General features: G+C 44.2%; 1 protein-coding gene across 2 annotated transcripts in view; it reads left to right on the top strand.

Annotated features, from left to right (window-relative positions):
* Positions 1 to 16,580, top strand: part of SMPD4 (sphingomyelin phosphodiesterase 4) — a 130,514-nt gene that overhangs the window by 91,911 nt on the left and 22,023 nt on the right. For both annotated transcript variants that reach the window (XM_053701984.1, XM_053701983.1), the window contains one exon: positions 11,211 to 11,342. In XM_053701984.1, coding sequence (XP_053557959.1) covers positions 11,211 to 11,342 — 132 coding nt within the window. The remainder of the gene's footprint in view (positions 1 to 11,210; positions 11,343 to 16,580) is intronic.

Raw genomic sequence — 16,580 nt, 5'->3', positions numbered from 1 at the left:
ATAATTGCTCTGTCATACCCTCACACCAATCTGAAGGGGTCATGAGGGAGGTTTTGTCGGATGGGGAAATTTCAGATTCAGGTAAAATTGCTCAACAGGCAGAACCTGATGTTGTGACATTTAAATTTAAATTAGAGCATCTCCGCGCACTGCTTAAGGAGGTGTTATCTACTCTGGATGATTGTGACAACCTGGTCATTCCAGAAAAATTATGCAAAGTTCCTAGAGGTTCCGGTGCACCCTGACGCTTTTCCTATACCCAAGCGGGTGGCGGATATATAGTGAATAAGGAGTGGGAGAAGCCCGGCATACCTTTTGTCCCCCCTCCTATATTTAAGAAATTATTTCCTATGGTCGACCCCAGAAAGGACTTATGGCAGACAGTCCCTAAGGTCGAGGGGGCAGTTTCTACTCTAAACAAGCGCACTACTATTCCTATCGAGGATAATTGTGCTTTCAAAGATCCTATGGATAAAAAATTGGAGGGTTTGCTTAAAAAGATTTTTGTACAGCAAGGTTACCTCCTGCAACCCATTTCGTGCATTGTTCCTGTCACTACAGCAGCGTGGTTCTGGTTCGAGGAACTAGAAAAGTCGCTCAGTAGAGAGACTCCGTATGAGGAGGTTATGGACAGAGTTCACGCACTCAAGTTGGCTAATTCTTTTATTTTAGATGCCGCTTTGCAAATAGCTAGATTAGCGGCAAAAAATTCAGGGTTTGCAATTGTGGCGCGCAGAGCGCTTTGGCTAAAGTCTTGGTCAGCGGATGTATTTTCCAAGACAAAATTGCTCAATATCCCCTTCAAGGGTAAAACTCTCTTTGGGCCAGAATTGAAAGAGATTATCTCAGACATCACTGGGGGAAAGGGCCACGCCCTTCCACAATATAGGCCTTTCAAAGCTAAGAATAAGTCTAATTTTCGTTCCTTTCGCAATTTCAGGAACGGACCGGCTTCCAATTCCGCATCCTCTAAACAAGAGGGTAATGCTTCACAAACCAAACCAGCCTGGAAACCGATGCAAGGCTGGAACAAGGGTAAGCAGGCCAAGAAGCCTGCTGCTGCTAACAAGACAGCATGAAGGAGTAGCCCCCGATCCGGGACCGGATCTAGTAGGGGGCAGACTCTCTCTCTTTGCTCAGGCTTGGGCAAGAGATGTTCAGGATCCCTGGGCACTAGAAATAGTTTCTCAGGGTTATCTTCTGGAATTCAAGGAACTACCCCCAAGGGGAAGGTTCCACATGTCTCACTTATCCTCAAACCAAATAAAGAGACAGACATTCTTACATTGTGTAGAAGTCCTGTTAAAGATGGGAGTGATACACCCAGTTCCAACGGCGGAACAAGGAATGGGATTTTACTCAAATCTGTTCGTAGTTCCCAAAAAAGAGGGAACTTTCAGACCAATTCTGGATTTAAAGATTCTAAACAAATTTCTCAGAGTACCATCGTTCAAAATGGAAACCATTCGAACGATTCTACCTACAATCCAGGAGGGTCAATTTATGACTACCGTGAATCTAAAGGATGCGTATCTACATATTCCTATCCACAAAGATCATCATCATCAGTTCCTAAGGTTCGCCTTTCTGGACAAACATTACCAGTTTGTGGCCCTCCCATTCGGGTTAGCCACTGCTCCAAGGATTTTCACAAAGGTACTCGGGTCCCTTCTAGCGGTTCTAAGACCAAGGGGCATTGCAGTAGTACCTTACTTGGACGACATTCTGATACAAGCGTCGTCTCTTTCAAAGGCAAAGGCTCACTCAGACATTGTTCTGGCCTTTCTCAGATCTCACGGTTGGAAGGTGAACATAGAAAAAAGTTCCCTGTCTCCGTCGACAAGAGTTCCTTTCTTGGGAACAATAATAGATTCTTTAGAAATGAAGATTTTCCTGACAGAAGTCAGAAAGTCAAAACTTCTAAACGCTTGTCAAGTTCTTCATTCTATTCCACGTCCTTCCGTAGCTCAGTGCATGGAAGTGGTAGGATTGATGGTTGCAGCAATGGACATAGTTCCTTTTGCGCGAATTCATCTAAGACCATTACAACTGTGCATGCTGAAACAGTGGAATGGGGACTATACAGACTTGTCTCCAGTGATTCAAGTAGATCAGAAGACCAGAGACTCACTCCGTTGGTGGCTAACCCAGGATCACCTGTCCCAGGGAATGAGCTTCCGCAGACCAGAGTGGGTCATCGTCACTACCGACGCCAGTCTAGTGGGCTGGGGCGCGGTCTGGGACTCCCTGAAAGCTCAGGGGCTATGGTCTCGGGAAGAGTCTCTTCTCCCGATAAACATTCTGGAACTGAGAGCGATATTCAATACTCTCAGGGCTTGGCCTCAACTAGCAAGGGCCAGATTCATAAGATTCCAATCAGACAACATGACGACTGTTGCTTACATCAACCATCAGGGGGGAACAAGGAGTTCCCTGGCGATGAGAGAAGTGACCAAAATCATAAAATGGGCGGAGGATCACTCCTGCCACCTATCTGCGATCCACATCCTAGGAGTGGAAAACTGGGAGGCGGATTATCTGAGTCGTCAGACATTCCATCCGGGGGAGTGGGAACTCCACCCGGAGATATTTGCCCAGTTGACTCAATTATGGGGCATTCCAGACATGGATCTGATGGCGTCTCGTCAGAACTTCAAGGTTCCTTGCTACGGGTCCAGATCCAGGGATCCCAAGGCGACTCTAGTGGATGCATTAGTAGCGCCTTGGACCTTCAACCTAGCTTATGTGTTTCCACCGTTTCCTCTCATTCCCAGGCTGGTAGCCAGGATCAAGCAGGAGAGGGCCTCGGTGATCTTGATAGCTTGGTATGCAGACCTGGTGAATATGTCATCGGCTCCACCATGGAAGCTACCTTTGAGACAGGATCTTCTAGTACAAGGTCCATTCGAACATCCAAATCTAGTTTCCCTCCAGCTGACGGCTTGGAAATTGAACGCTTGATTTTATCTAAGCGTGGGTTTTCGGATTCTGTAATAGATACTCTGGTACAAGCCAGAAAACCTGTAACTAGAAAAATTTACCATAAGATATGGAAAAGATATATCTGTTGGTGTGAATCCAAGGGATTCTCATGGAGTAAGATCAAAATTCCTAGGATCCTTTCTTTTCTCCAAGAAGGTTTGGATAAGGGATTATCAGCGAGTTCTCTAAAGGGACAGATTTCTGCTTTATCTGTCTTGTTACACAAACGACTGGCAGCTGTGCCAGATGTTCAAGCATTTGTTCAGGCTCTGGTTAGGATCAAGCCTGTTTACAGACCTTTGACTCCTCCCTGGAGTCTAAATCTAGTTCTTTCAGTTCTCCAAGGAGTTCCGTTTGAACCTTTACATTCCATAGATATTAAGTTGTTATCTTGGAAAGTTTTGTTTTTGGTTGCTATTTCTTCTGCTAGAAGAGTTTCTGAGTTATCTGCTCTGCAGTGTACTCCGCCCTATCTGGTGTTCCATTCAGATAAGGTTGTTTTGCGTACTAAGCCTGGTTTTCTTCCAAAGGTTGTTTCCAACAAAAATATTAACCAGGAGATAGTTGTACCTTCTTTGTGTCCGAATCCAGTTTCAAAGAAGGAACGTTTGTTACACAATTTAGATGTAGTCCGTGCTCTAAAATTCTATTTAGAAGCTACAAAAGAGTTCAGACAAACATCTTCTCTGTTTGTCGTCTATTCTGGTAAAAGGAGAGGTCAAAAAGCGACTTCTACCTCTCTTTCCTTTTGGCTTAAAAGCATCATCCGATTGGCTTACGAGACTGCCGGACGGCAGCCTCCTGAAAGAATCACAGCTCACTCTACTAGGGCTGTGGCTTCCACATGGGCCTTCAAGAACGAGGCTTCTGTTGATCAGATATGTAAGGCAGCGACTTGGTCTTCCCTGCACACTTTTGCCAAATTTTACAAATTTTATACTTTTGCTTCTTCGGAGGCTATTTTTGGGAGAAAGGTTTTGCAAGCCGTGGTGCCTTCTGTTTAGGTAACCTGATTTGCTCCCTTCCTTCATCCGTGTCCTAAAGCTTTGGTATTGGTTCCCACAAGTAAGGATGACGCCGTGGACCGGACACACCAATGTTGGAGAAAACAGAATTTATGCTTACCTGATAAATTACTTTCTCCAACGGTGTGTCCGGTCCACGGCCCGCCCTGGTTTTTTGAATCAGGTTTGATGAATTATTTTCTCTAACTACAGTCACCACGGCAACCTATAGTTTCTCCTGTTTTTTTCCTCCTGTCCGTCGGTCGAATGACTGGGGTGGGCGGAGCCTAGGAGGGACTATATGGACAGCTTTTGCTGGGCTCTTTGCCATTTCCTGTTGGGGAAGAGATATTCCCACAAGTAAGGATGACGCCGTGGACCGGACACACCGTTGGAGAAAGTAATTTATCAGGTAAGCATGAATTCTGTTTTCTCTCAAATCCCAGCATAATTCTGTAAACATTTCTCCAACATAGGTGTGTCCGGTCCACGGCGTCATCCTTACTTGTGGGATATTCTCTTCCCCAACAGGAAATGGCAAAGAGCCCAGCAAAGCTGGTCACATGATCCCTCCTAGGCTCCGCCTACCTCAGTCATTCTCTTTGCCGTTGTACAGGCAACATCTCCACGGAGATGGCTTAGAGTTTTTTAGTGTTTAACTGTAGTTTTTATTATTCAATCAAGAGTTTGTTATTTTGAAATAGTGCTGGTATGTACTATTTACTCAGAAACAGAAAAGAGATGAAGATTTCTGTTTGTATGAGGAAAATGATTTTAGCAACCGTAACTAAAATCCATGGCTGTTCCACACAGGACTGTTGAGAGCAATTAACTTCAGTTGGGGGAACAGTGTGCAGTCTCTTGCTGCTTGAGGTATGACACATTCTAACAAGACGATGTAATGCTGGAAGCTGTCATTTTCCCTATGGGATCCGGTAAGCCATGTTTATTACGATCATAAATAAGGGCTTCACAAGGGCTTATTAAGACTGTAGACTGTTTCTGGGCTAAATCGATTCATTATTAACACATATTTAGCCTTGAGGAATCATTTTATCTGGGTATTTTTGATATAATAATATCGGCAGGCACTGTATTAGACACCTTATTCCTTAGGGGCTTTCCCAAAGCTTAAGCAGAGCCTCATTTTCGCGCCGGTGTGGCGCACTTGTTTTTGAGAGGCATGGCATGCAGTCGCATGTGAGAGGAGCTCTGATACTTAGAAAAGACTTTCTGAAGGCGTCATTTGGTATCGTATTCCCCTTTGGGCTTGGTTGGGTCTCAGCAAAGCAGATACCAGGGACTGTAAAGGGGTTAAAGTTTAAAACGGCTCCGGTTCCGTTATTTTAAGGGTTAAAGCTTCCAAATTTGGTGTGCAATACTTTTAAGGCTTTAAGACACTGTGGTGAAAATTTGGTGAATTTTGAACAATTCCTTCATGTTTTTTCGCAATTGCAGTAATAAAGTGTGTTCAGTTTAAAATTTAAAGTGACAGTAACGGTTTTATTTTAAAACGTTTTTGTACTTTGTTATCAAGTTTATGCCTGTTTAACATGTCTGAACTACCAGATAGACTGTGTTCTGAATGTGGGGAAGCCAGAATTCCTATTCATTTAAATAAATGTGATTTATGTGATAATGACAATGATGCCCAAGATGATTCCTCAAGTGAGGGGAGTAAGCATGGTACTGCATCATTCCCTCCTTCGTCTACACGAGTCTTGCCCACTCAGGAGGCCCCTAGTATATCTAGCGCGCCAATACTCCTTACTATGCAACAATTAACGGCTGTAATGGATAATTCTGTCAAAAACATTTTAGCCAAAATGAACCCTTGTCAGCGTAAGCGTGGCTGCTCTGTTTTAGATACTGAAGAGCATGACGACGCTGATATTAATATCTCTGAAGGGCCCCTAACCCAGTCTGATGGGGCCAGGGAGGTTTTGTCTGAGGGAGAAATTACTGATTCAGGGAACATTTCTCAACAGGCTGAACCTGATGTGATTGCATTTAAATTTAAGTTGGAACATCTCCGCATTCTGCTTAAGGAGGTATTATCCACTCTGGATGATTGTGAAAAGTTGGTCATCCCAGAGAAACTATGTAAAATGGACAAGTTCCTAGAGGTGCCGGGGCTCCCAGAAGCTTTTCCTATACCCAAGCGGGTGGCGGACATTGTTAATAAAGAATGGGAAAGGCCCGGTATTCCTTTCGTCCCTCCCCCCATATTTAAAAAATTGTTTCCTATGGTCGACCCCAGAAAGGACTTATGGCAGACAGTCCCCAAGGTCGAGGGAGCGGTTTCCACTTTAAACAAACGCACCACTATACCCATAGAGGATAGTTGTGCTTTCAAAGATCCTATGGATAAAAAATTAGAAGGTTTGCTTAAAAAGATGTTTGTTCAGCAGGGTTACCTTCTACAACCAATTTCATGCATTGTCCCTGTCGCTACAGCCGCATGTTTCTGGTTCGATGAGCTGATAAAGACGCTCGATAGTGATTCTCCTCCTTATGAGGAGATTATGGACAGAATCAATGCTCTCAAATTGGCTAATTCTTTCACCCTAGACGCCACTTTGCAATTGGCTAGGTTAGCGGCTAAGAATTCTGGGTTTGCTATTGTGGCGCGCAGAGCGCTTTGGTTGAAATCTTGGTCGGCTGATGCGTCTTCCAAGAACAAGCTACTTAACATTCCTTTCAAGGGGAAAACGCTGTTTGGCCCTGACTTGAAAGAGATTATCTCTGATATCACTGGGGGTAAGGGCCACGCCCTTCCTCAGGATCGGCCTTTCAAGGCAAAAAATAGACCTAATTTTCGTCCCTTTCGTAAAAACGGACCAGCCCAAAGTGCTACGTCCTCTAAGCAAGAGGGTAATACTTCTCAAGCCAAGCCAGCTTGGAGACCAATGCAAGGCTGGAACAAGGGAAAGCAGGCCAAGAAACCTGCCACTGCTACCAAGACAGCATGAAATGTTGGCCCCCGATCCGGGACCGGATCTGGTGGGGGGCAGACTCTCTCTCTTCGCTCAGGCTTGGGCAAGAGATGTTCTGGATCCTTGGGCGCTAGAAATAGTCTCCCAAGGTTATCTTCTGGAATTCAAGGGACTTCCCCCAAGGGGAAGGTTCCACAGGTCTTAGTTGTCTTCAGACCACATAAAAAGACAGGCGTTCTTACATTGTGTAGAAGACCTGTTAAAAATGGGAGTGATTCATCCAGTTCCATTAAGAGAACAAGGGATGGGGTTCTACTCCAATCTGTTCATAGTTCCCAAAAAAGAGGGAACGTTCAGACCAATCTTAGATCTCAAGATCTTAAACAAGTTTCTCAAGGTTCCATCGTTCAAGATGGAAACCATTCGAACTATTCTTCCTTCCATCCAGGAAGGTCAATTCATGACCACGGTGGATTTAAAGGATGCGTATCTACATATTCCTATCCACAAGGAACATCATCGGTTCCTAAGGTTCGCATTCCTGGACAAACATTACCAGTTCGTGGCGCTTCCTTTCGGATTAGCCACTGCTCCAAGGATTTTCACAAAGGTACTAGGGTCCCTTCTAGCTGTGCTACGACCAAGGGGCGTTGCGGTAGTACCTTACTTGGACGACATTCTGATTCAAGCGTCGTCCCTTCCTCAAGCAAAGGCTCACACGGACATCGTCCTGGCCTTTCTCAGATCTCACGGATGGAAAGTGAACGTGGAAAAGAGTTCTCTATCCCCGTCAACAAGGGTTCCCTTCTTGGGAACAATTATAGACTCCTTAGAAATGAGGATTTTTCTGACAGAGGTCAGAAAAACAAAACTTCTAGACTCTTGTCGGATACTTCATTCCGTTCCTCTTCCTTCCATAGCTCAGTGCATGGAGGTGATCGGGCTGATGGTAGCGGCAATGGACATAGTTCCTTTTGCGCGCATTCATCTAAGACCATTACAACTGTGCATGCTCAGTCAGTGGAATGGGGACTATACAGACTTGTCTCCGAAGATACAAATAAATCAGAGGACCAGAGACTCACTCCGTTGGTGGCTGTCCCTGGACAACCTGTCACAAGGGATGACATTCCGCAGACCAGAGTGGGTCATTGTCACGACCGACGCCAGTCTGATGGGCTGGGGCGCGGTCTGGGGACCCCTGAAAGCTCAGGGTCTTTGGTCTCGGGAAGAATCTCTTCTACCGATAAATATTCTGGAACTGAGAGCGATATTCAATACTCTCAAGGCCTGGCCTCAGCTAGCGAGGACCAAGTTCATACGGTTTCAATCAGACAACATGACAACTGTTGCGTACATCAACCATCAGGGGGGAACAAGGAGTTCCCTAGCGATGGAAGAAGTGACCAAAATCATTCTATGGGCGGAGTCTCACTCCTGCCACCTGTCTGCTATCCACATCCCAGGAGTGGAAAATTGGGAAGCGGATTTTCTGAGTCGTCAGACATTGCATCCGGGGGAGTGGGAACTCCATCCGGAAATCTTTGCCCAAGTCACTCACCTGTGGGGCATTCCAGACATGGATCTGATGGCCTCTCGTCAGAACTTCAAAGTTCCTTGCTACGGGGCCAGATCCAGGGATCCCAAGGCGGCTCTAGTGGATGCACTAGTAGCACCTTGGACCTTCAAACTAGCTTATGTGTTCCCGCCATTTCCTCTCATCCCCAGGCTGGTAGCCAGGATCAATCAGGAGAGGGCGTCGGTGATCTTGATAGCTCCTGCGTGGCCACGCAGGACTTGGTATGCAGATCTGGTGAATATGTCATCGGCTCCACCTTGGAAGCTACCTTTGAGACGAGACCTTCTTGTTCAGGGTCCGTTCGAACATCCGAATCTGGTTTCACTCCAGCTGACTGCTTGGAGATTGAACGCTTGATTTTATCGAAGCGAGGATTCTCAGATTCTGTTATCGATACTCTTGTTCAGGCCAGAAAGCCTGTAACTAGAAAGATTTACCACAAAATTTGGAAAAAATATATCTGTTGGTGTGAATCTAAAGGATTCCCTTGGGACAAGGTTAAGATTCCTAGGATTCTATCCTTCCTTCAAGAAGGATTGGAAAAAGGATTATCTGCAAGTTCCCTGAAGGGACAGATTTCTGCCTTGTCGGTGTTACTTCACAAAAAGCTGGCAGCTGTGCCAGATGTTCAAGCCTTTGTTCAGGCTCTGGTTAGAATCAAGCCTGTTTACAAACCTTTGACTCCTCCTTGGAGTCTCAATTTAGTTCTTTCAGTTCTTCAGGGGGTTCCGTTTGAACCCTTACATTCCGTTGATATTAAGTTATTATCTTGGAAAGTTTTGTTTTTAGTTGCAATTTCTTCTGCTAGAAGAGTCTCAGAATTATCTGCTCTGCAGTGTTCTCCTCCTTATCTGGTGTTCCATGCAGATAAGGTGGTTTTACGTACTAAACCTGGTTTTCTTCCAAAAGTTGTTTCTAACAAAAACATTAACCAGGAGATTATCGTACCTTCTCTGTGTCCAAAACCAGTTTCAAAGAAGGAACGTTTGTTGCACAATTTGGATGTTGTTCGCGCTCTAAAATTCTATTTAGATGCTACAAAGGATTTTAGACAAACATCTTCCTTGTTTGTTGTTTATTCAGGTAAAAGGAGAAGTCAAAAAGCAACTTCTACCTCTCTCTCTTTTTGGATTAAAAGCATCATCAGATTGGCTTACGAGACTGCCGGACGGCAGCCTCCCGAAAGAATCACAGCTCATTCCACTAGGGCTGTGGCTTCCACATGGGCCTTCAAGAACGAGGCTTCTGTTGATCAGATATGTAGGGCAGCGACTTGGTCTTCACTGCACACTTTTACCAAATTTTACAAGTTTGATACTTTTGCTTCTTCTGAGGCTATTTTTGGGAGAAAGGTTTTGCAAGCCGTGGTGCCTTCCATTTAGGTGACCTGATTTGCTCCCTCCCTTCATCCGTGTCCTAAAGCTTTGGTATTGGTTCCCACAAGTAAGGATGACGCCGTGGACCGGACACACCTATGTTGGAGAAAACAGAATTTATGTTTACCTGATAAATTTCTTTCTCCAACGGTGTGTCCGGTCCACGGCCCGCCCTGGTTTTTTAATCAGGCCTGATAATTTATTTTCTTTAACTACAGTCACCACGGTACCATATGGTTTCTCCTATGCAAATATTCCTCCTTAACGTCGGTCGAATGACTGGGGTAGGCGGAGCCTAGGAGGGATCATGTGACCAGCTTTGCTGGGCTCTTTGCCATTTCCTGTTGGGGAAGAGAATATCCCACAAGTAAGGATGACGCAGTGGACCGGACACACCGTTGGAGAAAGAAATTTATCAGGTAAACATAAATTCTGTTTTTAGCCATACAGATCTCACATTATGTTAAATTCAAAACAGTAATTACTCTGAAAGGAAAACCTAGGCACACGAAAAAAACAGATTTTTGAGGTATAGTGCACTAAAAACAGTGTAATTTAATTTGTATTATGCGTAAATATTAAAGTTTAAACATATCCCGGGTTCTGCCTGTGTACATCATTCTCCATTGCAAACTTTCACATAGCAGAGAACTCTCATTCTTTCAATGGGAGACAGCTTGTCACTTTTATACAATTTTATGAGGGCTTCCCCTACGAGTGTTGGACCGGAAAACCTCCCTAAGCCAGCAATTTTTTTAGAGTGATTGGAGCATTTAATTAACAGTGGAATCTTCCTTGTCCTGGTAATACTCAAAATGTGAGGAAACTACATTTTACATTTTTAAAGGGACATGAAACCCAAAATGTTTCTTTCATGATTCAGATAGAGCATACAATTTTAAACAACTTTCCAATTTACTTCTATTATCAAATTTGCTTTGTTCTGTTAGTATACTTTGTTGGAGCAGCAATGCACTAATGGGGGCTAGCGGAACACATCTAGTGAGCTAATCACAAGAGTCATATACTGTATGTGCAGCCACCAATAGGCAGTTAGCTCTCAGTAATGTACTGCTTCTCCTGAGCTTACCTAGGTATTCTTTCAGCAAAGGATACCAAGAGAATGGAGCACATTTGATAATAGAAATAAATTGGAAAGTTGTTTAAAATTGTATGTTCTGTCTGAATCATGAAAGAAAATATTTGGGTTTCATGTCCCTTTTAGCTCTTCTCCTTACGATACTAATTAATTAGTAAGATTTTTTTTTCAATGTGTTCAACACTGAAACGTTAGTGGTTTTAGCGTACTTACCTGTGGCTTCTTTGCATTTAGCTAAATGTTTCCCAACTTGGTCAGCTCACCGTGAACTTTGGAAGTTCACAGGATGAAAATGGGAGGAATCATTTGCCAGACTGTGAAGTTAGTGATGATGGACTTGTACTGACATCCTTAGGCAGATACCAGGTAAGATATAAATGTGTCAGGCCAGAGTAAGGCTCAATTTTCTCTTTGTTAAAAATATAAATATGTTATGGGTAAAATAAGGAATGCGGGTTAAACGGACAGTACCCAAGCGGCTGTGTGTAAAGCCCGAAGTAATGTAATTTCCCCCATCTACACTATTTCTTTTGCCTCCGCCTGAGGGGTTCAAGGAAGGCACCCCGCCAATCCTCTGGCATCCACCCCAAATGAACCATGAGGTGTGTGTATGTATATATATATATATATATATATATATATATATATCTTAATTACTATTGGAATATTCACCTCCTGGTCAGCAGGAGGCGGCAAAGAGCACAACAGCAAAAGCTGTTAAATATCACCTCCCAACCCAGTCATTCTCTTTGCCTACATTAGTGCTAGGAAGTGGTAACGTTAGGTGTTAGTTAAGATTCTTCAATCAAGAGTTTATTATTTTTAAAGTGGTACAAGATTGTGCTGCTCTATCCTAGGGTGTAGCCGTAGTCATATCAGTCTCTTCAGTAGAGCAGTGGTGGCTTTAGAGCAATGGGAACTTGTGGGACATAATTCTCACTGCGCCTCCCATATATTGATGCTGCCCTAACCCTGAAAACCTGAGGGATATTTACTCAGGAATTTCCTTTCTTTCACAGGTCCATGTGAGAGAGAGGACCTCTCATACCTGGTGAACTGCCTTGCTGTCAGGCAGATATATGAGGTAAGTGCTACTTTATTATTTCTGGGATATCAGAGACACTCAGAAAGAAGGGAGCACTTCATTACACAGAAATATACAATATAAAGGGCTTAGTTAAAAGAGGGCACTTTATTATTGGGGATACTGTAAACTGTCATAGACTGGAGAGAACTTGGACAGCATTAGGATGCAGGCACTGGGGCTGGGAGAATAGTATTTATTATGGCTCTGGTGGTTAAGTCTCACGGCGGTTTAACTTTAATTCCAATGCGCCTCAGTGTGGAGATAAAGTCAGCTCCGAAATTTTCAAGCTCTGCCTAGAAACGCATGATTCTTCGTTAAGCATTCGTTTCTAGGACCGGAAAGCAACTGCATTGTTCTTTTGCTGAGTCTGGATCGTTTTCCAGGAAGTGAGAAAAAAAGCTCTGGTTTTAGCGAGTCGGATAGGCACCTCAGCAAAGCTGCTGAGGTGTCGAGGTGTCATATTGTTTTTTTCTGGCCTATTTAGTGCGTTTTACAATCTCCAGTAAAAAAGTAACATTTTAAAATTTAAGGGCCAGTAACGTTTTTCCACTTAAAAATTTTTATTACAAAATTAAGGTTTTTATTTGATAATTGTACTATTGTGAATCAGAAATGGACCAAGGAGCATTACAAAATGTCACTTGTTCCTTGTGTTTTGATGCCAATGTGGAGCCACCAATCCCTTTCTGGTGTATTGAGAGGACTTTAAATTACAGGGATAAACTTTTTTCTGAGCCAACTTTTTCTAAAGCAGATGTTGTCCAGGACTCTAATGACGAGGTTCAATATATGCCGCAACTTTCTCCTCATGCGTCCCAAATTTTACTGCCCTCTCATGCAGTGCCCTGCGCTTCCTCTCTAGCTCCCGCGGGAGTCACTTTAAAAGACATTGCTTCTCTCATGTCTTCTGCAGTTTCAGATGCGTTGTCTGCTTTCCCAATGTTACAGGGTAAGCGTAAGAGGAAAATCAGACATTCAGCAAGCGAGGTTTCTGACACAGTTGTTGCTATTTCAGATATCCCCTCACAGAAGCCTGAGGAGGATAATGTAGTAGCATCTGAAGGTGAAATTTCAGATTCTGACAGTGTAATTCCTCTTGCTGATACTGAAGTTGTATCTTTCAGGTTTAAGCTAGAGCATCTCGTCTGTTACTTAAGATTTTAGCTACATTGGACGACAGCGAATCCACAGTCGTTGTTAATCCTAAGAAATCCAGTAAGCTGAACAAATATTTTGAGGTACCCTCCTCAATAGATGTTTTTCCGGTACCAGACCGAGCTTCTGAGATCATTGGTAAGGAATGGGAGAGACCGGGTATACCTTTTTCCCCATCTCCTATATCTAAAAAGATGTTTCCCATAGCCGACTCTGTTAAGGAGGCTTGGCAAACAGTCCCCAAGGTGGAAGGAGCTGTTTCCACCTTAGCCAAGAGAACTACTATTCCCATAGAGGATAGTTGTGCTTTCAAAGATCCTATGGACAAAAAATTTGAAGGGTTACTCAAAAAGATGTATGTACACCAGGGCTTACAATGGCAGCCAGCTGTGTGCATTGCTACCGTCACTAGTGCGGCGGCATATTGGTTTGATGCGTTGTCTGACGCTATCAGGACAGAAACTTCCCTGGATGAGATCCAGGATAGGATAAAAGCTCTTAAATTGGCTAATTCCTTTATTATGGATGCTTCCCTTCAAGTTATCAAACTGGGAGCAAAGATTTCTGGTTTCTCTGTTCTGGCACGCAGATCCTTATGGTTAAAACCTTGGTCTGCGGATGCATCCTCTAAGTCTAAGCTGTTAGTGATTCCATACAAGGACCTTGTTTGGACCTGGCTTGACGGAAATTATCTCTGATATTACGGGTGGTAAGGGTCATCTTCTCCCTCGGGATAAGAGAAACAAACAAAAGGGACGACAGAGTAATTTTCGCAGGAACAGTCTTAAACCTTCATGGAGACCCAATCAGTCTTGGAATAAGGGAAAACAATCCAAGAAGCCTGCTATTGAATCAAAGACAGAATGAAAGGCCTGCCCCCAATCCGGGACCGGATCTTGTAGGGGGCAGACTTCGCTCAGGCTTGTGTTTGAGATGTTCAGAATCCCTGGGCAGTAGAAATAGTGTCCCAGGGATACAAACTAGAGTTCAAAAGTTTTCCTCCCAGAGGCAGGTTTCTGATTTCAAGATTATCTGTAGACCAGACAAAAAGAGAGGCGTTCTTACACTGTGTAGGAGACCTCTCCGACCTGGGAGTGATAGTTCATGTTCTATTTCAGGAACAGGGTCTGGGATTTTATTCCAATCTGTTTGTGGTTCCCAAAAAAGAGGGAACCTTCAGGCCTATTTTAGATCTCAAGAGTCTAAACAAATTCCTCAGAGTACCATCCTTCAAGATGGAGACTATTCGTTCCATTCTCCCTTTGGTCCAAGAGGGTCAATTTATGACAACGGTGGATTTAAAGGACGCGTACTTGCATCTTCCCATTCACAGGGATCATCACAAGTTTCTAAGGTTTGCCTTTCTAGACAAACACTTCCAATTTGTGGCTCTTCCCTTCGGTCTTGCCACAGCTCCCAGAATTTTCTCAAAGGTTCTGGGATCGCTGTTAGCTGTGCTTCGGTTACGGGACATTGCAGCGGCGCTCTATCTGGACGACATCATAGTCCAGGCGCCATCCTTTCAACAAGCAAGGTCCAACATGGAGATTTTGTTATCCTTCCTACGATCTCACGAATGGAAGGTAAATCTGTGAAAAAGTTCTAGTCCCAAATACAAGGGTAACTTTCTTGGGAACCATAATAGATTCCCTATCAATGAAGATTTTTCTGACAGATGTCAGGAAATCAAAGATTTTCGATACTTGTCTAGCCCTTCAGTCCACTCCTCGGCCATCAGTGGCTCACTGTATGGAGTTAATCGGGCTGATGGTAGCGGCAATGGACATCATCCCGTTTGCTCAGTTCCATCTCAGACCTCTGCAGTTGATTATGCTCAGGCAATGGAACGGAGATTATGCGGATTTGTCTACTTGAATACCTCTGGAGCAGGAGACAAGAGATTCTCTTCAATGGTGGTTGTCTCTGGATCATCTCTCCCAGGGTACCTGATTTCGCAGGCCATCTTGAGTGATTGTGACAACAGACGCCAGCCTTCTAGGATGGGGGGAGCAGTCTGGGGTTCCCTAAAGGCTCAGGGAGTTTATACTCAGAGTCTCTTCTACCTATAAACATTCTGGAGCTGAGAGCGATCTTCAATGCTCTTCTGGCCTGGCCCCAGTTATCCTTCGGCCCAGTTTATCAGGTTCCAGTCGGACAACATAACTTCAGTGGCTTACATCAATTATCAGGGAGGAACGAGGAGTTCCTTAGCTATGACAGAAGTAACCAAAATAATCCAGTAGGCGGAAACCCACTCTTGCTGTCTATCGGCGATCCATATCCCAGGGGTGGACATCTGGGAGGCGGACTTCCTGAGCAGGCAGACCTTTCATCCGGGGGAGTGGGAACTCCATCCGGAAGTGTTTTCCAGTCTGATTCTCAAATGGGGTCAGCCGGTATTAGATCTCATGGCATCTCGGCAGAATGCCAAGCTTCCGGGGTACGGGTCGAGGTCCAGGGACCCTCAGGCGGTATTAATAGATGCCCTGGCGGTACCTTGGTCCTTCAGTCTAGCATACCTATTTCCTCCATTTGCTCTTCCTCGGGTTATTGCTCGAATCAAGCAGGAGAGGGCCTCGGTGATCCTCATTGCACCGGCTTGGCCGCGCAGGATTTGGTATGCAGATCTGGTGGACATGTCATCCCTGCCACCTTGGAGACTTCCGTTGAGGAAGGATCGTCTAATTCAAGGGCCCTTCCTTCACCCAAATCTAGTTTCTCTCAAACTGACTGCTTGGAGATTGAACGCTTAATTTTATCCAAGCAAGACTTTTCAGAATCGGTCATAGAGACCATGATTCAGGCTCATAAACCTGTAACTAGAAAGATTTACCATAAGATATGGCGTAAATATCTCTATTGGTGTGAGTCCAAGGGCTACTCTTGGAGTAGAGTTAGGATTCCTAGAAATTTGTCTTTTCTCCAAGAGGGTTTGGAGAAAGGATTATCGACAAGTTCCCTAAAGGGTCAAATTTCTGCCTTGTCTATTTTGTTACACAAACGTCTGGCAGATGTTCCAGATGTGCAGGTCTTGGTCAGGATCAGGCCTGTGTTCAAGCCAGTTACTCCTCCATGGAGTCTTAATTTGGTTCTCAAAGTTCTTCAAGGGGCTCCGTTTGAGCCTAGGCATTCCTTAGCAACAAGAAATAAAACTTTCCAAGATAACAACTTAATATCTATTTCTTCTGCTCGCAGAGTATCAGAGCTCTCAGCGTTGCAGTATGAGTCTCCTTACCTTATTTTTCATTCAGATAAGGTAGTTTTACGTACTAAATTAGGATTTCTTCCTAAGGTAGTTTCTGATCGGAACATTAATCAGGAGATTGTTGTTCCTTCCTTGTGTCCTAATCCTACCTCTCAGA

This window comes from Bombina bombina, chromosome 2, assembly GCF_027579735.1.
Source record: "Bombina bombina isolate aBomBom1 chromosome 2, aBomBom1.pri, whole genome shotgun sequence".
Classification (NCBI taxonomy): Eukaryota; Metazoa; Chordata; class Amphibia; order Anura; family Bombinatoridae; genus Bombina; species Bombina bombina.
The sequence above is the reverse complement of the archived record's forward strand: the minus strand, read 5'-3'. Positions and strand labels throughout refer to the sequence as shown.